Here is a 24,173-nt window from a genome sequence, read left to right on the forward strand (position 1 = left end):
AGCGCCAGGGGCGGGGCCTGGGCAGAGGGCGGAGCTCCTGAGTTGAGGGGCGCGCACTGGGTTGGAACTTACACAGTCCGCGGGTTTGAAAGAGAGATTTGGGATGGGGCTTCCGCCGGAGGCAGGGCCTGGGGCTAAGGAAGGGGTGTGGGGCGAGGTCCAAGCCGGTGGATGGATGGTTGGGGCCTGGTTCGGAGACCTTGGCTGTGGGTTGGGGCTTGGGCAGAAGGAGCCGTTGAAGACCGTGTGGTTGGGGATTAGATTGGACCAAGTTTGGACTAGACTTGAACTGAGTTTACAGTGAAACCAGTTTGAGAGGCAAGCGGGACGTGTATGGAGGCGGACTAAGCGTGCAGAGGCAATTCGATTTAGGATTTAAGAAACCTGGATCTGGGCCGGGCGCGGTGGCTCAAGCCTGTAATCCCAGCACTTTGGGAGGCCGAGACGGGCGGATCACTGAGGTCAGGAGATCGAGACCATCCTGGCTAATACGGTGAAACCCCGTCTCTACTAAAAAATACAAAAAACTAGCCGGGCGACGAGGCGGGCGCCTGTAGTCCCAGCTACTCGGGAGGCTGAGACAGGAGAATGGCGTGAACCCGGGAGGCGGAGCTTGCAGTGAGCTGAGAGCCGGCCACTGCACTCCAGCCTGGGTGGCAGAGCAAGACTCCGTCTCAAAAAAAAAAAAAAAAAGAAACCTGGATCTGGAGTCAGAAACATGTAGATTCAATCCTAGCTCTGCTTCTTACGAGCCCCGTGATGCCAGGCAAGCTCATTTTACTGAGCCTTATCGGCAAAATGCTAATGCTAATAGAACTTTGCTCACAGAGTTACGGTGAGAGTTAAATGAGGAAACACTTGTATTGTCCAGTAACTTTTCGTTGTTATAATTGGGTTATAGTCACCTCCTTCCTAGCATCAGCCATGATTATAACATATTATTATATAATAATTATTAAGCTAGTGCTAGGAAGGAGATGACCATATTTTTATATCTTATTTAATTATATAATGTTGTTTAATTACATGTTATATAATTATGATTAAGGTTGGTACTAGAAAGGGAATACGTTGAGCCCGTTTCCCCCACGTGGCATCTGTTCACCGACCATTATCTGTTCCAGTCAGGCTCTCAGAAAGGGGTCAGATCAGGAAACCCCAACATGAAGGCGTTCCCCAGACCCTTACCCCTAGGCAGCTTAGCAGAGTCCTGGGGAAAGAAGGGCAACATGCCCACCCCCTCCTCCCCTGCCCCCACGTGCCCCTTTTGACCTGGCTCTGGGTCCACCACCTCCCCACTCCACAGGCCCGGGCCTCCATGCAGGCTGAGATGGAGCTGAAGGAGGAGGAGGCTGCCCGGCAGCGGCAGCGCATCAAGGAGCTGGAGGAGATGCAGCAGCGGTTGCAGGAGGCCCTGCAACTAGAGGTGAAAGCTCGGCGAGATGAGGAATCCGTGCGACTCGCTCAGACCAGGTAGGCCTGAGGAACTTCTTCAGGTTCTCCCACCACCCCTCCTGGAACCCGCCCCAATTTTCCTGCTTGCCGGGCATCTGCAAGGTGCCTTGGCACTAGAGACTACACAGTACCCACTCGCCCGGCAGACTGCTGGAAGAGGAGGAAGAGAAACTGAAGCAGCTGATGCAGCTGAAGGAGGAGCAGGAGCGCTACATCGAACGGGCGCAGCAGGAGAAGGAAGAGCTGCAGCAGGAGATGGCACAGCAGAGCCGCTCCCTGCAGCAGGCCCAGCAGCAGCTGGAGGAGGTGCGGCAGAACCGGCAGAGGGCTGACGAGGATGTGGAGGTGAGGCCTGGAGTGGGATGGGGTGGAGGCTAGCAGGGTAAGCTCATTAGGGCACAGACTCTGGAGCCAGGCTGCCTTCCCTCAAACCCTGGCCCTAGCAGCCGCTAGCTGTGCGACTTTGGACAAATTCCCAAACTTCTTGGAGTTAGTCTCTCTCCTGGGAAAGGAAATTGGTAATAGCGTTGTTATGAAGATTAAATGAGATGATACATGATATTTAGTATGTAGTAAGTGCTGAAGAAACATTTGCTGCTATCTTTGTTCACATTACTATTAATCTGGCCAAAAATTTTTCCTTCTACCCTTCCAAGCCCCTGTCTTGCTATCCTTGTACTTTGGTTCTACTCCTTGGAGCCTGAATCTCCATAAATTCAAACACAGAAATATGTAACATAGAAAGGGAAAGTTCCTCCATGATCCCCCCGACCTCACAACCACTGTAATGGCTCCGTGAAATGTTGAACAGAGGTTCTTGGATTAGGTCCTGGAAAGGTGGTGTAGTGCAGTGGCTTAGAGCTCAAGTGTATCCCTGGGCAAGTCACTTAACCTCTTTTGAACCTTTTTATTGTTAACTTCTGCTCTGGAAGTTAAATAACATAATAAGCACACTTAGCACATCTTAGCTGCTCAATAAACGGAAACTTTTTTTTTTTTTTTTTTGAGATGGAGTCTCGCTTTGTCGCTGAGACTGGAGTGCAGTGGCCGAATCTCAGCTCACTGCAAGCTCCGCCTCCCGAGTTTACGCTATTCTCCTGCCTCAGCCTCCCGAGTAGCTGGGACTACAGGCGCCCGCCACCTTGCCCGGCTAGTTTTTATTTTTTTAGAGACGGGGTTTCACCGTGTTAGCCAGGATGGTCTCGATCTCCTGATCTCGTGATCTGCCCTCTGGGCCTCCCAAAGTGCTAGGATTACAGGCTTGAGCCACCGCGCCTGGCCTTTTTTTTTTATTATTATACTTTAAGCTCTAGGGTAGATGTGCACAACGTGCAGGTTTGTTACATATGTATACATGTTCCATGTTGGTGTGCTGCACCCATTAACTCATCCTTTACATTAGGTATATCTCCTAATGCTATCCTTCCCCCCTCCCCCTCCCCACAATAGGCCCCAGTGTGTGATGTTCCCCTTCCTGTGTCCAAGTGATCTCATTGTTCAATTCCCACCTATGAGTGAGAACATGCAGTGTTTGATTTTCTGTTCTTGTGATAGTTTGCTGAGAATGATGATTTCCAGCTGCATCCATGTCGCTACAAAGGACACAAACTCATCCCTTTTTATGGCTGCATAGTATTCCATGGTGTATATGTGCCACATTTTCTTAATCCAGTCTGTCACTGATGGACATTTGGGTTGATTCCAAGTCTTTGCTATTGTGAATAGTGCTGCAATAAACATACGTGTGCATGTGTCTTTATAGCAGCATGATTTATAATCCTTTGGGTGTATACCCAGTCATGGGATGGCTGGGTCAAATGGTATTTCTAGTTCTAGATCCTTGAGGAATTGCCACACTGTTTTCCACAATGGTTGAGCTAGTTGACAGTCCCACCAACAGTGTAAAAATGTTCCTATTTCTCCACATCCTCTCCAGCACCTGTTGTTTCCTGACTTTTTAATGGTTGCCATTCTAACTGGTGTGAGATGGTATCTTATTGTGGTTTTGATTTGCATTTTTCTAATGACCAGTGATGATGAGCATTTTTTCATGTGTTTGTTGGCTGTATGAATGTCTTCTTTTGAGAAGTATCCGTTCATATCCTTTGCCCACTTTTTGATGGGGTTGTTTTTTTCTTGTAAATTTATTTGAGTTCTTTGTAGGTTCTGAATATTAGCCCTTTGTCAGATGAGTAGATTGCAAAAATTTTCTCCCATTCTGTAGGTTGCCTGTTCACTCTGATGGTAGTTTTGCTTTTGCTGTGCAGAAGCTCTTTAGTTTAATTAGATCCCATTTGTCAATGCTGGCTTTTGTTGCCATTGCTTTTGGTGTTTTAGACATGAAGTCCTTGCCCATGCCTATGTCCTGAATGGTATTACCTAGGTTTTCTTCTAGGGTTTTTATGGTTTTAGGTCTAACATTTAAGTCTCTAATCCATCTTGAATTAATTTTCTTTTTTTTTTTTGTTTTTTTTTTTTTTGTTGTTTTGTTTTTTTTTTTTGAGGCGGAGTCTCGCTCTGTCGCCCAGGCTGGAGTGCAGTGGCGCGATCTCGGCTCACTGCAAGCTCCGCCTCCCGGGTTCACGCCATTCTCCTGCCTCAAGCCTCCTGAGTAGCTGGGACTACAGGCGCCCGCCACCGCGCCTGGCTAATTTTTTTTGTATTTTTAGTAGAGACGGGGTTTCACCATGGTCTCGATCTCCTGACCTTGTGATCCGCCCGCCTCGGCCTCCCAAACTGCTGGGATTACAGGCGTGAGCCACCGCGCCCGGCCGAATTAATTTTCATATGAGGAGTAAGGAAAGGATCCAGTTTCAGCTTTCTACATACAGCTAGCCAATTTTCCCAGCACCATTTATTAAATAGGGAATCCTTTCCCATTTCTTGTTTTTGTCAGGTTTGTCAAAGATCAGATGGCTGTAGATGTGTGGTATTATTTCTGAGGGCTCTGTTCTGTTCCATTGATCTATAGCTCTGTTTTGGTACCAGTACCATGCTGTTTTGGTTACTGTAGCCTTGTAGTATAGTTTGAAGTCAGGTAGCATGATACCTCCAGCTTTGTTCTTTTGGCTTAGGATTGTCTTGGCAATGTGGAGTCTTTTTTGGTTCCATATGAACTTTAAAACAGTTTTTTCCAATTCTGTGAAGAAAGTCACTGGTAGCTTAATGGGGATGGCATTGAATCTATAAATTACCTTGGGCAGCATGGCCATTTTCACGATGTTGATCCTTCCTATCCATGAGCATGGTATGTTCTTCCATTTGTTTGTGTCCTCTTTTATTTCACTGAGCAGTGGTTTGTAGTTCTTGAAGAGGTCCTTCACATCCCTTGTAAGTTGTATTCCTAGGTATTTTATTCTCTTTGAAGCAATTGTTAATGGGAGTTCATTCATGATTTGGCTCTCTGTTTGTCTGTTATTGGTGTCTAAGAATGCTTGTGATTTTTGCACATTGACTTTGCATCCTGAGACTTTGCTGAAGATGCTTATCAGCTTAAGGAGATTTTGGGCTGAGACGATGGGGTTTTCTAAATATGCAATCTTCTTTTCCTAATTGAATACCCTTTCTTTCTTTCTCTTGCCTGATTGCCCTAGCCAGAACTTCCAACACTATGTTGAATAGGAGTGGTGAGAGAGGGCATCCCTGTCTTGTGCCAGTTTTCACAGGGAATGCTTCCAGTTTTTGCCCATTCAGTATGATATTGGCTGTGGGTTTGTCATAAATAGCTCTTATTATTTTGAGATACGTTGCATCAATACCGAATTTATTGAGAGTTTTTAGCATGAAGGGCTGTTGAATTTTGTCAAAGACCTTTTCTGTATCTATTGAGCTAATCATATGGTTTTTGTCTTTGGTTCTGTTTATATGCTGGATTACATTTATTGATTTGCATATGTTGAACCAGCCTTGCATCCCAGGGATGAAGCCCACTTGATCGTGGTGGATAAGCTTTTTGATGTGCTGCTGGATTCGGTTTGCCAGTATTTTATTGAGGATTTTATTTTATTTTATTTTATTTTATTTTTTATTTTATTTTTTATTATGAGTATTTTATTTTATTTTTGCATCAATGTTCATCAGGGATATTGGTTGGAAACTATTATTATGGTTACATTTTACCTTTTGGAGGTCCATGAGTCCCATGAAATTGGAGGCAAACTCTATTCATATATATATTAATAACTCTTCATGAGCATACATGGTTCTTCTCTGGGGAGATGATCAGTAGTCTTGGTCAGATTTTAAGCAGCCTGTGAACCTGAAAAGATCAAGACTCCATGCCATGGATGATGGTTCTGATCACTCCCCACTGGCCCTGCCCCTACAGGCTGCCCAGAGAAAACTGCGCCAGGCCAGCACCAATGTGAAACACTGGAATGTCCAGATGAACCGGCTCATGCATCCAATTGAGCCTGGAGGTGAGAAGGGATAGACTCTGGAGCTTTCCCTGGAGCTGGGCGGGAGAAAGGAGGGAGAAAGGGATACCTCCAGATCTCCCAGGGCCAGCAAAGGTAGGACTGGCAGTCAGGAGGCTCCCCTCTCCTCTGAGGGCTGAGGCAAAGCCCCTCGCCTCTCGCCTTTGCATGCCTTTCTCCTTACTTGCCTGCCTTCTCTCTGCCAGATAAGCGTCCGGTCACCAGCAGCTCCTTCACAGGCTTCCAGCCCCCTCTGCTTGCCCGCCGTGACTCTTCCCTAAAGCGCCTGACCCGCTGGGGATCCCAGGGCAACAGGACCCCTTCGCCCAACAGCAATGAGCAGCAGAAGTCCCTCAACGGTGGGGATGAGGCTCCTGTCCCAGCTTCCACCCCTCAGGAAGATAAACTGGATCCAGCACCAGAAAATTAGCCTCTCCTAGCCCCTTGTTCTTCCCAATGTCATATCCACCAGGACCTGGCCACAGCTGGCCTGTGGGTGATCCCAGCTCTTACTAGGAGAGGGAGCTGAGGTCCTGGTGCCAGGGGCCCAGCCCTCCAACCGTAAACAGTCCAGAATGGAACCTGGTTCACCCTTCATACCAGCTCCAAGCCCCAGACCATGGGGACTGTCTGGGGTGTTGATCCTTGAGAACTTGCCCTGTGCTTTAGACCCAAGGACCCGATCCCTGGGCTGGGAAAGAGTGAACAAGCAAGCTGGGGCCACCTGCCCCCAGGTGGCTACCAAGTTGTGGAAGCACATTTCTAAATAAAAACTGTTCTTAGAATGAACTATTGGCTCAGGTCTGTCCATCTCTCCTGCCACTTCCTCCTTTCCTCCCTCAAGCCCAGTTATAGGTTCCAAAGGGCAGTAAAAGTATAATAAAGTGGTTAGGAAAGACCCTGCAGCTAGACTGCCTGAGTTCTGAACCTGGCTTTGCTACTTACTAACTGATTGACTTTGGTCAATTTTCTTTATATCTCTGTGTTTCAGTTCCCATGTTGGTAAACTACAGATAATGATTATACTTACCATATAGGGTTATATGAGGATTAACTGTTTGGCACATGAGCGAGCACCATTATTAGTATCCGCCAAAAGTGTTTATTGAGTGTCTACTACAGTTTTCCAGGTGATTTAATTTTCATGACAACTCTCAGAGCTGGAAATCATCATTGGCATTTGACAAATGGATGAAATGAGGTTCAGGGAGATTTGGTAACTTTCCCAAAGCCTTTCAGACTTGCTTTTCTTCCTGTAATCTCTGACTCGCTGACCTTGTTACCCAAGACAGAGATCTGGGTGTTTAGGAGATTCACGTCCTCTGTCTCAGCCCCTCATCCAAACCCCATCATCAAATCCAATAGATTCTCTCTCCTTCCTACTCTCATATCTGTCCCTCCTTTTCCATCCCCATGGCTACTGCCATGGCTGAGGCCTTTGTGTTTTCTACCTGGTTGTTAACCTTTAACTCCTCCTCCGTCTTGCCTGTCTCACCAAGTCCAACTGATTGTATTTCCTTGATTACTCTCAGATCTACACTTTTGAGGCCACGTCTGTCATGGCTACTGCCTTATTCTGGCTCGTCACTTCCCAACTAGATAAGAGCGGTAACCAGGTCTCCTTGTCAACCCCTCTCCCCATTGCCACCTGGATAGGATTTCTAAAATGCAGATTTGTCCTTCACTCTTCCCAGTTTCCAGTCCCTTGGTGGTATCCTAGAGTTTTGATATTTAAATTCACATTACCACATGTGGCAGATGAGGCCCATGGCGATCTGTCCCAGGAGGGCCTCCTATGCCTCTGCCTTATGGAGCTATTTGCAGCTCCCTCTAGGCCTCACACTGACTTCCTTTCCCCCATCCTTGTAACAGCCTTCATAACTAAATGCTTGAGCTCCTCAAGGGCAGGGACATATCTTCTTGAACTAAGAGCCATGGTGATTGGCTCTTAGGAGGTATGCAACAAATATTTGTCAAATACATATATGAATGAATAAATTCTGAAGCGAATAATTCAGGTGTCACAAAGCCAAAAATTTATGGAGTAGCTGAAATTCAAATTCAAGTTCATTGATTTTCCAGGTCTCTACAAGAGACAGGGTCTCTACAAAACTTGGCTGGTCTCCAACTCCTGGGCTCAAACAGTTTTCCCGCCTCAGCTTCCCAAAGTGCTGGGATTACAGGCAGGAGCCAATGCACTCTGCCCTCAATCAACAAATGTTTATTAAGCTCTTATTATATGCCAGCTTCTGGCTATATTGTACAGAACAAAAACAGTCTCTGCCTTCCTGGAGTTGATGTGGTATCTGATTTTTTGAAACCAAGTCTCACTCTGTCACCCAGGCTGGAGTGCAGTGCCTGATCTTGGTTCACTGCAACCTCCACCTTTCAGGTTCAGACGATTCTCCTGTCTCAACCTCTGGAGTAGCTGGGATTATAAGCATATGTCACCACATCTGGCATTTTTTTGTTGTTGTTTTGTACTTTTAGTAGAGACGGGGTTTCACGACATTGGCCAGGCTAGTCTCGAAATCCTGACCTCAAGTGATCTACCTGCCTCAGCCTCCCAAAGTGCTGGGATTACAGGTGTGAGCCACTGCGCCTGACTTTGCAAGTACACTAAACCTGATTGCAAGGAACTTCATTACAGTCTATTTAAGGTATCGTGAAACAAAGCTGCTAATATAACGATGCAGATTTCAAGGATGAGCTGTGAAGCTCAAACTCTAAGTGCTGTAGGAAGTCAGAGAAAAGGGAAGTTTTAGGTAGAAGCTGGGATTAGAGATTAAAGGCAGCCAGGTGCGGTGGCTCACACCTGTAATCCCAGCACTTTGGGAGGCCAAGGTGGGTGGATTGTTTGAGCTCAGGAGTTCGAGACCAGCCTGGGCAACATGGAAAAAACCCATCTCTACAAAAAGTACAACCTCTTGAGCCCAGGAGGTTGAGGCTGCAATGAGCTGTGATCATGCCACTGCACTCCAGACTGGGTGATAGAGTGATACCCTGTCTCAAAAAAAGACAGAAATTGTATCCATCCTCTGTAACTATTGCTTTTTTTTTTTTTAATTTTTTAATTTAATTTTATTTTAAATTTTAATCTATTTATTTATTTTGAGACTGGGTTATGAGACTGGTGAATTTTTGTATTTTTGTAGAGACAAGGTTTCACCATGTTGCCCAGGCTAATCTTGAACTCCTGGGCTCAAGTGATCCACCCACCTTGGCCTCCCAAAGTGTTGGGATTATAGGCATGAGCCACCGCACCTGGCCAGTAACTATAATGTTTTAAATTAATGATGAAAAATACTACATGTCATCTTAAAAATGTACAGGGTGGCTGGAGGCAATGGCTCATGCCTGTAATCCCAGAACTTTGGGAGGCCAAGGTGGGAGGATCACTTGAGACCAGGAGTTCAAAGTCAGCCTGGGCAAAATAGTGAGCCCATGTCTCTGCAAAAAGTAAAAAAAATTAGTCAAGTGTGGAGACATGTGCCTAGAGTCCCAGCTACTGGGGAGGCTAAGGTGAGAGCATCCCTTGAGGCCAGGAGTTGGAGACCAGCCCGGGCAACATAGTGAGACCCCATCTCCACAAAAAATTTATTTATTTATTTATTTATTTTATTTATTTTTTTTTTTTTTGAGACGGAGTCTCGCTCTGTTGCCCAGGCTGGAGTGCAGTGGTGCAATCTCGGCTCACTGCAACCTCTGCCTCCCGGGTTCATGCCATTCTCCTGCCTCAGCCTCCCGAGTAGCTGGGACTACAGGCGCCCACCACCGTGCCCGGCTAATTTTTTTGTATTTTTAGTAGAGACGGGGTTTCACCGTGTTAGCCGGGATGGTCTCGATCTCCTGACCTTGTGATCCGCCCGCCTCAGCCTCCCAAAGTGCTGGGATTACAGGCGTGAGCCACTGCGCCCGGCCTATTTATTTATTTTTGAGACAGAGTCTCACTCTGTGGCCTGGACTAGAGTGCAGTGGCCGGATCTCAGCTCACTGCAAGCTCCGCCTCCCGGGTTCACGCCATTCTCCTGCCTCAGCCTCCCGAGTAGCTGGGACTACAGGCGCCCGCCACCTCGCCTGGCTAGTTTTTTGTATTTTTTAGTAGAGACGGGGTTTCACCATGTTAGCCAGGATGGTCTCGATCTCCTGACCTTGTGATCCGCCCGCCTTGGCCTCCCAAAGTGCTGGGATTACAGGCTTGAGCCACGGCACCCGGCCTCACAAAAAATGTAAAAACAATTTTTTTTTTTTTAAATTACCTCCCAAAATGTTGGGATTACAGGCGTGAGCCACCACGCCTGGCCTGATTCAATGTTGTAAATAATTTGTAAGTATTCAGTTTCTACACAACTTTATCATCTGCTAAGAATTTTAAAATAATATTCTCTGTTCAGCTGTCAATGTTGAAACACATATTTAGTATTACAAGCTTTTCCCTGGTTTTAGTTTTGTTTGGAGTTTTTTGACTCATGAATATTATTTCTGTTTGTCAATAAGAAATGTAAGACTGGAATGTTAATAAATTTCAGTTTAGTTCTATAAGAATTTAAGAAGTTAAAAAATTACTGCAGGAAAAAGATAGTCGTAAAAAAAAAAAAAATTTAAAAGGCCCAGGGCCGGGCGCGGTGCCTCATGCCTATAATCCCAGCACTTTGGGAAGCTGAGGCGGGTGGATTGTGAGGTCAGGAGTTCAAGACCAGCCTGGCCAACATGGTGAAACCTCATCTCTACTAAAAATACAAAAATTAGCCAGGCATGCCTATTAGTGGTGCATGCCTATAGTCCCAGCTACTCGGGAGGCTGAGGCAGAAGAATTGCTTGAACCCAGGAGACAGACATTGCAGTGAGCCGAAATCATGCCACTGCACTCCAGCCTGGGTGACAGAGCGAGACTCCATCTCAAAAAAAGCAAAACAAACAAACAAAAAAAACAAATTAGGCTGGGTAGGGCCAGGCGCGGTGGCTTACACCTGTAATTCCAGCACTTTGGGAGGCCAAGATGGGAGGATCATGAGGTCAGGAGTTCGAGACTAGCCTGGCCAACATGGTGAAACCCCATCTCTACTAAAAATACAAAAATTAGCGGGGCATGGTGGTGCGCACCTGTAGTCCCAGCTACTCTGATGGCTGAGGCAGGAAAATCACCAGGAGGCAGAGGTTGCAGTGAGCTGAGATCATACCACTGCACTCCAGCCTGGGCAACAGAGTGAGACTCCGTCTCAAAAAAAAAAAAAAAAAAAATTAGACTGGGTGTGGTGGTGTGCACCTGTATTCCCAACTACTCTGTAGGCTGAGGTGGGAGAATTGTTTGAGTCCAGGAGGCAGAGATTGTAGTGAGCCATGATAGTGCCACTTCACTCCAGCTTGGGTGACAGAGTGAGACTCAGTTTCCAAAAAAAAAAAAAAAAAAAAAATGTAAAAAATTGATTGGGTAAAAAATGTTTCATCTTAGATAAAGCTTGGAATTACTATCTTAAAAAATATGCAAGGGGCTGCACGGTTCTTACATATTCTCTCAGGATTGTAAGGGCAGACAATTTTGAAGATCACTGCTATGGAGAACCATGAGTAGAAAATGGAGTGAGACCTAGTTATAGAGATTCTTGGAAGCTATGCAGAGTTTAGATTTGAGGTGGCAAGCCAACCTGTGAGCCTCAGTTTCCTCACCTGTAAATGGGGTCCATTCCAGACTTTTAAATATTCTATGGTGGGACATAGGGAGGGATTGACGGTGGAGGCATGATATAGTGATATAGTGAAAGGAAGATCACTCAGACACCCGAATGTGAGCCATGTTGGGACTGGCATGAGAAGCCACCAACCTTGGGGGACATTTCTAGGTGGAAGGAGAATGTATTTTCTAGTCTTTTAATTCCAGGGTTAGAAAATAACTCCTGTGTCCTTTCCATCACCCTGGACAAAGAAAAGTGTGTCCTGTCTCTGATGCCTTCACAGATACTCATAAACCCTAGGGGCCACGTGGAATGCGCAGCATTTGTGGCCGCACGTCTTCTCTCTTTCTGTGGCTTGTACGTGAGGAGGGATGGGGAAGTGAGGCTGGAGTACAAGAGGCGTGTTAGCAACTCTTGCCAGGGGTCCACCTGGCCCAAGGGGTACCTACTGAGTCACCTCTCTAGTTCCTGCAGCAGTGAGAGGGGAAGGAGAGGATGATGCCTGGCAGACTGGTTTCAGAAGACTGAGGAGGCCCCCACCTGCTGGCTAGAGGCTGAAATGGCTATGGAGAATCAAATTCAGAGACGATCCAACCTTCCCACTCTGCACTGTAAGTTACAATAATCAGGCATCAGAGCAAGTTTTGGTAGCTGAAATCCCTGTCTGGTCTGGAACGGGTTGTAGGTGCTTGGCAGGAACCAACTTTTCCCACTCTAAGCTGTCCCCCAGGGCAAATCTAGTCAAAATGAAGATTCAGGGAAGTTATTTTAGTCTAGGTTTGTGATTCAAGTAACGGAAACTGGTTGATTTAAGCTAACTTAACTGAGTTTCCAGAAAATAAATTTATTAGTAGAATATAAGGGAGTACCTTAAATAATTGGGAGGTCGAGTGAGCTGTCTTGGAGGCTGTGTAGTCAGAAACAGTACCCAAATCAGGCCACACAACAGTTCTTGTGAACACACTCCAGCTGCCACCTCTGGGTACAGAAGCTGCTGCCTCCTTGGATAATCTTACCAAATGCTGGATGCTGCTCTTACAACTGCTGCCCTGGCTGTCTCTGGAAATTGGGTGGAACTGCTGTTGCCACTTACCTGAATCAATTATGCATGCTTCCGGGTTCTTCATCTTCCCACCTTCCAATGCATCTGATTGGTGTGCCTTGATCACGTGACTATGTCCTAGCTGCACAGGAGGCTGGAAGAAAATGCCTGTAGTTCCAGCTACCTGGAGGCTGAGGTGGGAGGATTGCTGCTTCAGTCCAGTAAGCAGAGATTGCTGAGATCACTCCACTGCACTCCAACCTGGATGACAGAGCAAGACCCTGTCTCATAAAAAGAGACAGATAGAGAGAGAAAGAAAGAAGAGGCCGGGCACGGTGGCTCAAGCCTGTAATCCCAGCACTTTGGGAGGCCGAGACGGGTGGATCACAAGGTCAGGAGATCGAGACCATCCTGGCCTACACGATGAAACCCCGTCTCTACCAAAAAACACAAAAAACTAGCCAGGCGAGATGGCGGGCACCTGTAGTTCCAGCTACTTGGGAGGCTGAGACAGGAGAATGGTGTAAACCCGGGAGGCGGAGCTTGCAGTGATCCGAGATCCGGCCATTGCACTCCAGCCTGGGCAACAGAGCAAGACTCCATCTCAAAAAAAAAAAAAAAAGAAAGAAGGAGGGAGGGAGGAGAAAGAAAGGAGGGAGGGAGGGAGGGAGAGAGTGAAAGAAGGAAAGAAAGAAAAGAAATAAAAGAAAGAAAGGAAGGAAGGAAGGAAGGAAGGAAGGAAGAAGAGAGAGAGAGAGGAAGGAAGGAAGGAAGAAAGGAAGGAAGGAGAAAGGAAGGAAGGAAGGAGGGAAGGAAGGAAGGAAGGAAGAAAATATATAGGGGAATGATGTCAAATGTCAAACATCAGAAAAGCTCTTACATGGAAAATAATTTTGACTTAGTTTACCTCCAATGGGTAGAACTAAGGTTATTGGGTAAGTGTATCAGAGGATATATGTTTTTTCTTAATATGAAGAAGACTTTTGTTGTTCTTAGAAAATAGCCAGGCGAGGTGGCTCACGCCTGTAATCCCAGCACTTTGGGAGGCCAAGGCGAGTGGATCACCTGAGATCAGGAGTTTCAGACCAGCCTAGCCAAAATGTTGAAACCTGTCTCTACCAAAAATACAAAAATTAGCCAGTGTGGTGGCAGGTGCCTGTAATCCCAGCTACTCAGGAGGCTGAGGCATGAGAATGGCTTGAACCCGGGAGGTGGAGGTTGCAGTGTGCCTAGATCACGCCACTGCACTCCAGTCTGGGTGACAGAACGAGACTCCATCTCAAAAAAAAACCAAAAAACAAAAAACAAAAAAGGCCAGGCGCAGTGGCTCATGCCTGTAATCCCAGCACTTTGGGAGGCCGAGGCAGGCGGATCACGAGGTCAGAAGATCGAGACCATCCTGGCTAACACGGTGAAACCCTGTCTCTACCGACAATACAAAAAATTAGCCGGGCGTGGTGGCGGGCGCCTGTAGTCCCAGATACTCGGGAGGCTGAGGCAGGAGAATGGTGTGAACCTAGGAGGCGGAGTTTGCAGTGAGCCGAGATTGCGCCACTGCACTCCAGCCTGGGGGACAGAGCAAGACTCCATCTCAAAAAAAAGGAAAAAGAAAGAAAAACAAATAATGTTTCTATTATGGAAAAAAAAGCACGCTCAGAAAAAAAAAAAAAAAAAAAAAACATGGAAAGATAATGACTTGCAGAACCACAATCCAAAGACAGTTACTGGTAACATTTTTGTGTGTTTCCTTGCAGTTTTTTTGTTTTTGTTTTTGTTTTGTTTTGTTTGTTTGTTTTTGGAGAAAGAGTCTTGCTCTGTTGTCCAGGCTGGAGTGCAGTAGCACAATCTTTGCTCACTGCAACCTCTACCTCCCGGGATCATGCGATTCTCCTGCCTCAGCCTCCCGAGTAGCTGGGACTACAGGTGCACACCACCACGCCTAGGTAATTTTTTTGTATGTTTATAGAGACAGGGTTTCACCATGTTGACCAGGCTGGTCTCAAACTCCTGATGTTAACTGATCCACCTTCCTCAGCCTCCCAAAGTGCTGGGATTATAGGTGTGAGCCACTGCGCCCGGACTTAATTTTTTTTTTTTGAGATAGGCTCTCACTCTGATGCCCAGGCTGGAGTACAGTGGAGCAATCTCAGCTCACAGAAACCTCCACCTCCCAGGTTCAAGCGATCCTTGTGCCTCAGCCTACCGACTAGCTGATACTGTAGGCACACACCACCATGCCCGGCTCCTTTCAGTCTTTTTTTTATGCTAATTTTTAGTTTTCAAAACAGTGTGATTTCACTCCATACATATCATCGTATCTTTTTCCACTTAATATCAGATTATAACATTTTTCCACTTTATTACTATCCAAAAGACCACCATGATGGTTAAATAGTAGATAGGAGAGCTTTACTAAGTGCTATCAGTTTGCAAACCAGGAAGAGATAGTCTCAGACATGGACCAAAGGTGCTCTCTATTCTCTTCAAAGAGGGAAAGGGCAGGTTGGGTTTTAAGCCTCACAGGGTCTGTATTACACAATAGTCATACATATTTAGCAGGTTTGGGGGGAAAACTATACATATTTATGAGGGGAGCCAGGTGCATGCACAATGGGCAAACATATATGTAACATACATCCCATGTTCACTTTGGGGCGGGTTTTAGCATTAAAATGAGGTGGAATTTGGCTATTTACATCAAAGATGAACTATAGAACAAAAAGACTGTTTGTGTGGAGCCTCTATAAACTGGCTGAAACCGGTTTAAGGTCTGCAACTGCTTATCAAAAAAGAATGTTTGTAGGCTGGTGACTCATGCCTGTAATCCCAGCACTTTGGGAGGCCAAGGTGGGTGGATCGCTTGTGCTCAGGAGTTCGAGACAAGCCTGGGCAACATGGGGAGCTTCCATTTCAATTATAAAAATAAAAAATGTTAAAAAAAAGGCCAGGTGCGGTGGCTCAGGCCTGTAATCCCAGCACTTTGGGAGGCCGAGACGGGCGGATCACGAGGTCAGGAGATCGAGACCATCCTGGCTAACACAGTGAAACCCCGTCTCTACTAAAAAATACAAAAAATTAGCCGGGCATGGTGGCGGGCGCCTGTAGTCCCAGCTACTCCGGAGGCTGAGGCAGAAGAATGGCGTGAACCCAGGAGGCGGAGCTTGCAGTGAGCTGAGATCCAGCCCCTGCACTCCAGCCTGGGCCACAGAACAAGACTCCGTCTCAAAAAAAAAAAAAAAAAAAATTAAAAAAAAAAAAAGAAAGAAGAAAGAGCGAAAGAAAGAAAAAGAAAGAAAGAAAGAAAGAGAGAGAGAAAGAAAGAAAGAAAGAGGCCAGTTGCGGTGGCTCATGCCTGTAATCCTAGCACTTTGGGAGGCTGAGGCGGGTGGATCACCTGAGGTCAGGAGTTTGAGACCAGCCTGACCAACATGGAGAAACCCCATCTCGACTAAAAATACAAAATTAGCTGGGCGTGGTGGTACATGCCTGTAATCCCAGCTACTCAGGAGGCTGAGGCAGGAGAATCGCTTGAACCCAGGAGGCAGAAGTTGCAGTGAGCTGAGATTGCGCCATTGCACTCCAGACTGGGCAACAGGAGCGAAACTCGGTCTCAAAAAAAAAAAGAAAGAAAGAGAAAGAGAAAGAGAAAGAGAAGAGAAGAGAAGAGAAGAGAAGAGAAGAGAAGAGAAGAGAAGAGAAGAGAAGAGAAGAGAAGAGAAGAGAAGAGAAGAGAAGAAAAGAAAAGAAAAGAAAAGTTTGTAAGGCTAGTTTTCTGTCCAATCAGAGTTGTAGTGGTCTGGCTGGTAAATTACCTAGGAGAGGTCTGATCATTTGCCTGATACCTCCTGTTGTTAAGAGAGTTTAACCAGAATGTGGTTTTTCCTGTAGTCATAGGAATTTAGGGAGTTGCCATGCCAGATGCATTGAGCCCTGTAATTAACTTTGTTTCGTTAACCTGAGGTTCTGTCTTAGTGATAAAGTGGTGTGTATTTTGGTCTCTCAGACCATATTACCAACTCTTTTTAAGCATCATTTTTAATGGCTGCATAATATTCCATCAGAAGGATACAGCATAATTTACCTAAACATTTCTCTGTTGTTGGACAATCAGGTTATCTCCAGTTTTTTGTTGGTTTAAATAATACTGCAATGAGCATTTTTGTGTACAAAGCCTTTTATGTATTTAGGATTATTTCCTCAAGACAGACTATCCAAAGTAGAATTATGGGTTCTAAATAATAAATATAGAGATACACATTTATTAGATATATTATATTAAATTTCATTTATTCTTTTTTTTTTTTTTTTTTTTTTTTTTTGAGACGGAGTCTTGCTCTGTCGCCCGGGCTGGAGTGTAGTGGCCGGATCTCAGCTCACTGCAAGCTCCGCCTCCTGGGTTCACGCCATTCTCCTGCCTCAGCCTCCCGAGTAGCTGGGACTACAGGCGCCCGCCACCTCGCCCGGCTAGCTTTTTGTATTTTTTAGTAGAGACGGGGTTTCGCCGTGTTAGCCGGGATGGTCTCAAACTCCTGACCTCGTGATCCGCCCGTCTCGGCCTCCCATAGTGCTGGGATTACAGGCTTGAGCCACCACGCCCAGCCTCATTTATTCTTAATATAAAAATGAAATGAAATGAAAAATAGAATAACTTAACAGTGCTCCTTGAATTTCTTTTAGGAGAGGAATTGTCTTTTTGTTTTTTTGAGACAGTCTTGCTCTGTCACCCAGCCTGGAGTGTAATGGTGCAATCTTGGCTCACTGCAACCTCCACCTTCCGGGTTCAAGTGATTCTCCTGCTTCAGCCTCCCGAGTAGCTGGGATTACAGGCATGGCCACCACATCTGGCTAACACAGGGTTTTACTGTGTTAGCCAGGATGGTTTTGATCACTTGACCTCATGATCCAAACTGTCTCTATTAGGAATATTAACTTAAAAATCACAAATTTGGGCCAGGCACAGTGGTTCACGCCTGTATTCTCAGCACTTTAGGAGGCCAAGGGGGGCGAATCACGAGGTCAGGAGATCGAGACCATCCTGGCTAACATGGTGAAACCCCGTCTTTACTAAAAATACAAAAAATTAGCCGGGCATGGTGGTGAGTGCCTGTAGTCCCAGCTACTCGGGAGACTGAGGCAGGAGAATGGCGTGAACCTGGGAGGTGGAGCTTGCAGTGAGCCGAGATCACACCACTGCACTCCAGCTTGGGTGACAGAGCGAGACTCTGTCTCAAAAAATAAAAATAAAATAAAATAAAATCACAAATTTGGTGAGGTATGGTGGCTCACACCTGTAATCCCAGCATTTTAGGAGGCTGAGGCAGGCAGATCACTTGATGTCAGGAGTTTGAGACCAGCCTGGCCAACATGGCAAAACCCCGTCTCTACTAAAAATACAAAAATTAGCAGATGGCAGAATAGGAACAGCTCCAGTCTGCAGCTCCCAGCGTGATCAATGCAGAAGATGGATGATTTCTGCATTTCCAACTGAGGTACCTGGTTCATCTCATTGGGACTGGTTGGGTAGTGGGTGCAGCCCACGGAGGGTGAGCTGAAGCAGGGCAGGGCATTACCTCACACGTGAAGTGCAAGGGGTTAGGGAATTTCCCTTTCCTAGTCAAAGGAAGCCAAGACAGACTGCTCATGGGAAAATGGGACACTCCAGCCTAAATATTGCGCTTTTCCAATGGTCTTAGTAAACGGCACACCAGGAGATTATATCCCACGCCTGGCTCGGAGGGTCCCATGCCCACAGAGCCTTGCTCACTGCTAGCACAGCAGTCTGAGATTGACCTGCGAGGCAACAGCCTGGCAGAGGGAGGGGTGTCTGCCATTGCTGAGGCTTGAGTAGGTAAACAAAGCAGCCAGGGAAGCTTGAACTGGGTGGAGCCCACCACAGCTCAGCAAGGCCTGCTGCCTCTGTTGACTCCACCTCTAGGGGCACAGCATAGCTAAACAAAAGATAGCAGAAACTTCTGCAGACTTAAAAGTCCCTGTCTGACAGCTCTGAAGACAGCAGTGGTTCTCCTAGCACAGCATTTGAGCTCTGAGAACGTACAGACTGCCTCTTCAAGTGGGTCCCTGACCCCTGTGTAGCCTAATAGGGAGCACCTCCCAGTAGGGGTTGACTGACACCTCACACAGGTGGGTGCTCCTCTGGGAGGAAGCTTCCAGAGGAAAGATCAGGCAGCAATATTTGCTGTTCTGCAGCCTCTGCTGGTGATACTCAGGCAAACAGGGTCTGGAGTGGACCTCTAGCAAACTCCAACAGACCTGCAGCTGTGGGACCTGACTGTTAGAAGGAAAACTAACAAACAGAAAGGAATAGCATCAACATTAACAAAAAGGACATCCACACCAAACCCCATCCACAGGTCACCAACATCGAAGACCAAAGGTAGATAAAACCACAAAGATGGGGAGAAACGAGAGCAGAAAAACTGAAAACTCTAAAAACCAGAGTGCCTCTTCTCCCCCAAAGGATTGCAGCTCCTCGCCAGCAATGGAAAAAAGCTGGACGGAGAATGACTTTGATGAGTTGACAGAAGTAGGCTTCAGAAGGTTGGTAATAACAAACTTCTCTGAGCTAAAGGAAGATGTCTGAACCCATCGCAAGGAAGCTAAAAACCTGGAAAAAAGATTAGACGAATGGCTAACTAGAATAAACAGTGTACAGAAGACCTTAAATGACCTGATGGAGCTGAAAACCATGGCATGAGAACTACATGATGAATGCACAAGCTTCAGTAGCCAATTCGATCAAATGGAAGAAAGGCTATCCATGATTGAAGATCAAATTTATGAAATAAAGCGAGAAGAGAAGTTTAGAGAAAAAAGAGTAAAAAGAAACGAACAAAGCCTCCAAGAAATATGGGACTATATAAAAAGACCAAATCTATGCTTGATTGGTGTACCTGAAAGTGATGAGGAGAATGGAACCAAGTTAGAAAACACTCTTCAGGATATTATCCAGGAGAACTTCCCCCAACCTAGCAAGGCAGGCCAACATTCAAATTCAGGAAACACAGAGAACACTACAAAGATACTCCTCAAGAAGAGCAACCCCAAGACACGTAATTGTCAGATTCACCAAGGCTGAAATGAAGGAAAAAGTGTTAAGGGCAGCCAGAGAGAAAGGTCAGGTTACCAATAAAGGGAAGCCCATCAGACTAACAATGGATCTCTCGGCAGAAACTCTCCAAGCCAGAAGAGAGTGGGGGCCAATATTCAACATTCTTAAAGAAAAGAATTTTCAACCCAGAATTTCATATCCAGTCAAACTAAGCTTCATAAGTAAAGGAGAAATAAAATCCCTTACAGACAAGCAAATACTGAGAGATTTTCTCACCACCAGGCCTCCCTTACAAGAGCTCCTGAAGGAAGCACTAAACATGGAAAGGAACAACTGATACCAGCCACTGCAAAAACATGCCAAATTATAAAGACCATTGATGCCAGGAAGAAACTGCATCAACTAATGGGCAAAATAACCAGCTAACATCACAATGACAGGATCAAATTCACACATAACAATATTAATCGTAAATGTAAATGGACTAAATGGTCCAATTAAAAGACACAGACTGTCAAATTGGATAAAGAGTAAAGACCCATCAGTGTGCTGTATTCAGGAGACCCATCCCTCATGCAGAGACAAACATAGGCTCAAAATAAAGGGATGGGGGAAGATCTGCCAAGCAAATGGAAAGCAAAAAAAGCAGGGGTTGCAATCCCAGTCTCTGATAAAACAGACTTTAAACCAACAAAGATCAAAAGAGGCAAAGAGGACTATAACATAATGGTAAAGGGATCAATTCAACAAGAGGAGCTAACTATCCTAAATATATATGCACCCAATACGGGAGCACCCAGATTCATAAAGCAAGTCCTTAGAGACATACAAAGAGACTTTGACTCCCACACAATAATCATGGAAGACTTTAACACCCCACTGTCAACATTAGACAGATCAATGAGACAGAAGGTTAACAAGGATATCCAGGACTTGAACTCAGCTCTGCACCAAGCAGACCTAATAGACATCTACAGAACTCTCCATCCCATATCAACAGAATATACATTCTTCTCAGCACCACATTGCACTTATTCCAAAGTTGACCACATAGTTGGAAGCAAGCACTCCTCAGCAAATGTAAAAGAACAGAAATCACAACAAACTGTCTCTCAGACCACAGTGAAATCAAATTAGAACTCAGGATTAAGAAACTCACTCACAACTGCACAACCACATGGAAACTGAACAACCTGCTCCTGAATGACTACTGGGTAAATAATGAAATGAAGGCAGAAATAAAGATGTTCTTTGAAACCAATGAGAACAAAGACACAACGTACCAGAATCTCTGGGACACATTTAAAGCAGTGTGTAGATGGAAATTTATAGCACTAAATGCCCACAAGAGAAAGCAGGAAAGATCTAAAATCGACACCCTAACATCACAATTAAAAGAATTAGAGAAGCAAGAGCAAACAAATTCAAAAGCTAGCAGAAGGCAAGACATAACTAAGATCAGAGCAGAACTGAAGGAGATAGAGGCACAAAAAATCCTTCAAAACATCAATGAATCCAGGAGCTGGTTTTTTGAAAAGATGAACAAAATTGATAGACCACTAGCAAGACTAATAAAGAAGAAAAGAGAGAAAAATCAAATAGACGCAATAAAAAATGATAAAGGGGATATCACCACTGATCCCACAGAAATACAAACTACCATGAAAGAACACTATAAACACCTCTACGCAAATAGACTAGAAAATCTAGAAGAAATGGATAAATTCCTGGACATGTACTCCCTCCCAAGACTAAACCAGGAAGATGTTGAATCTCTGAATAGACCAATAATAGGCTCTGAAATTGAGGCAATAATCAATAGCCTACCAACTAAAAAAAGTCCAGGACCAGACGGATTCACAGCCATTTGCACGTCTAGCAGAGGTACAAAGAGGAGCTGGTACCATTCCTTCTGAAACTATTCAATCAATAGAAAAAGAGGGAATCCTCCTTAACTCATCTGATGAGGCCAGCATCATCCTGATACCAAAGGCTGGCAGAGACACAACAACAAAGAAGAAAATGTTAGAACAATATGCCTGATGAAGATTGATGTGAAAATCCTCAATAAAATACTGACAAACCAGATCCAGCAGCACATAAAAAAGCTTATCCACCATGATCAAGTCGGATTCATCCCTGGGATGCAAGACTGGTTCAACATATTCAAATCAATAAATGCAATCCAGCATATAAACAGAACCAAAGACAAAAACCACATGATTATCTCAGTAGATGCAGAAAAGACCTTCGACAAAATTCAACAGCCCTTCATGCTAAAAACTCTCAATAAACTACGTATTGATGGAAAGTATCTCAAAATAATAAGAGCTATTTATGACAAACCCACAGCCAATATCATACTGAATGGGCAAAAACTGGAAGCATTCCCTTTGAAAACTGGCACAAGACAGGGATGCCCTCTCTCACCACTCCTATTCAAAATAGCGTTGGAAGTTCTGGCCAGGGTAGTCAGGCAAGAGAAAGAAATAAAGGATATTCAATTAGGAAAAGAAGAAGTCAAACTGTCCCTGTTTGCAGATGACATGATTGTATATTTAGAAAACCCCATCATCTCAGCCCCAAATCTCCTTAAGCTGATAAGCAACTTCAGCAAAGTCTCAGGATACAAAATCAATGTGCAAAAATCACAAGCACTCCTATACAACAATAACAGACAAACAGAGAGCCAAATCATGAGTGAACTCCCATTAACAATTGCTACAAAGAGAATAAAATACCTAGGAATCCAACTTACAAGGGTTGTGAAGGACCTCTTCAAGGAGAACTACAAACCACTGCTCTTTTTTTTTTTTTTTTTTTTGAGACAATCTCGCTCTGTCACCGAGGCTGGATTGCAGTGGTGCAATCTCAGCTCACTGTAACCTCTGCTTTCTGGGTTCAAGTGATTCTCCTGCCTCAGCCTCCCGAGTGACTGGGATTAAAGGCGCTCACCACCACGTGCAGCTTTTGTATGTGTGTGTGTATATATATGTGTGTATATATATGTATGTATATAAATATATATGCATATATATATACTTTAAGTTCTAGGGTACACATGCACAAAGTGCAGGTTTGTTACATAGGGATACATGTGCCAAGTTGGTTTGCCGCACCCATTAACTCGTCATTTACATTAGGTATTTCTCCTAATTCTATCCCTCCCCTAGCCCCCCCACCCCACGACAGGCCCTGGTGTGTGATGTTCCCTGCCCTGTGTCCAAGTGTTCTCATTGTTCAATTCCCACCTATGAGTGAGAATATGTGGTGTTTGGTTTTCTGTCCATGTGATAGTTTGCTCAGAATGATGGTTTCCAGCTGCATCCACATCCCTGCAAAGGACATAAACTCATCCTTTTTTAGGCTGCATAGTATTCCATGGTTTATATGTGCCACATTTTCTTAATCTAATCTATCATTGAGCGACATTTGTGTTGGTTCCAAGTCTTTGCTATTGTGAATAGTGCTGCAATAAACACACGTGTGCATGTGTCTTTATAGTAGCATGATTTATAAACCTTTGGGCATATACCCAGTAATGGGATTGCTGGGTCAAATGATAATTCTAGTTCTAGATCCTTGAGGAATTGCCACACTGTTTTCCACAATGGTTGAACTAGTTTATACTTCTACCAACAGTGTAAAAGCATTCCTGTTTCTCCACATCCTCTCCAGCATCTGTTGTTTCCTGACCTTTTAATGATCACCATTCTAACTGGCGTGAGTTGGTATCTCATTGTGGTTTTGATTTGCATTTCTCTGATGACCAGTGGTGATGAGCATTTTTTCATGTGTCTGTCACCTGCATAAATGTCTTCTTTTGACAAGTATCTATTCATATCCTTTGCCCACTTTTTGATGGGGCTGTTTGTTTTTTTCTTGTAAATTTGCTTAAGTTCCTTATAGATTCTGGATATTAGCCCTTTGTCAGATGGATAGATTGCAAAAATTTTCTTTCATTCTGTAGGTTGCCTGTTCACTCTGATGGTAGTTTCTTTTGCTGTGCAGAAGCTCTTTAGTTTAATTAGATCCCATTTGTCTATTTTGGCTTTTGTTGCCATTGCTTTTGGTGTTTCAGTCATGAAGTCCTTGCACATGCCTATGTCCTGAATGGTATTACCTAGGTTTTCTTCTAGGGTTTTTATGGTTTTAGGTCTAACATTTAAGTCTTTATTCCATCTTGAATTAATTTTTGTATAAGGTGTAAGGAAGGGATCCAGTTTCAGCTTTCTACATATGGCTAGCCAGTTTCCCCAGCACCATTTATTAAATAGGGAATCCTTTCCCATTTCTTGCTTTTGTCAGGTTTGTCAAAGATCAGATGGTTGTAGATGTGTGGTGCTATTTATGAGGCCTCTGTTCTGTTCCATTGGTCTATATCTCTGTTTTGGTACCAGTACCATGCTGTTTTGGTTACTGTAGCCTTGTAGTATAGTTTGAAGTCAGGTAGCGTGATGCCTCCAGCTTTGTTCTTTTTGCTTAGGATTGTCTTGGAAATGCGGGCTCTTTTTTGGTTC

The 24,173-nt window shown here is 44.9% G+C and overlaps 1 protein-coding gene across 2 annotated transcripts in view; it reads left to right on the forward strand.

Annotated features, from left to right (window-relative positions):
- The window catches only part of DEF6 (DEF6 guanine nucleotide exchange factor), a 28,652-nt gene extending 21,993 nt beyond the window's left edge, over positions 1 to 6,659 (forward strand). For both annotated transcript variants that reach the window (XM_010389645.2, XM_030928178.1), the window contains exons 8-11: positions 1,307 to 1,473; positions 1,602 to 1,800; positions 5,783 to 5,873; positions 6,077 to 6,659. In XM_010389645.2, coding sequence (XP_010387947.1) covers positions 1,307 to 1,473; positions 1,602 to 1,800; positions 5,783 to 5,873; positions 6,077 to 6,300 — 681 coding nt within the window. In that variant the 3' untranslated portion in view covers positions 6,301 to 6,659. The remainder of the gene's footprint in view (positions 1 to 1,306; positions 1,474 to 1,601; positions 1,801 to 5,782; positions 5,874 to 6,076) is intronic.
- Positions 6,660 to 24,173: the final 17,514 nt, after the last annotated feature.

Source organism: Rhinopithecus roxellana, chromosome 4 (assembly GCF_007565055.1).
Source record: "Rhinopithecus roxellana isolate Shanxi Qingling chromosome 4, ASM756505v1, whole genome shotgun sequence".
NCBI classification, from domain to species: domain Eukaryota; kingdom Metazoa; phylum Chordata; class Mammalia; order Primates; family Cercopithecidae; genus Rhinopithecus; species Rhinopithecus roxellana.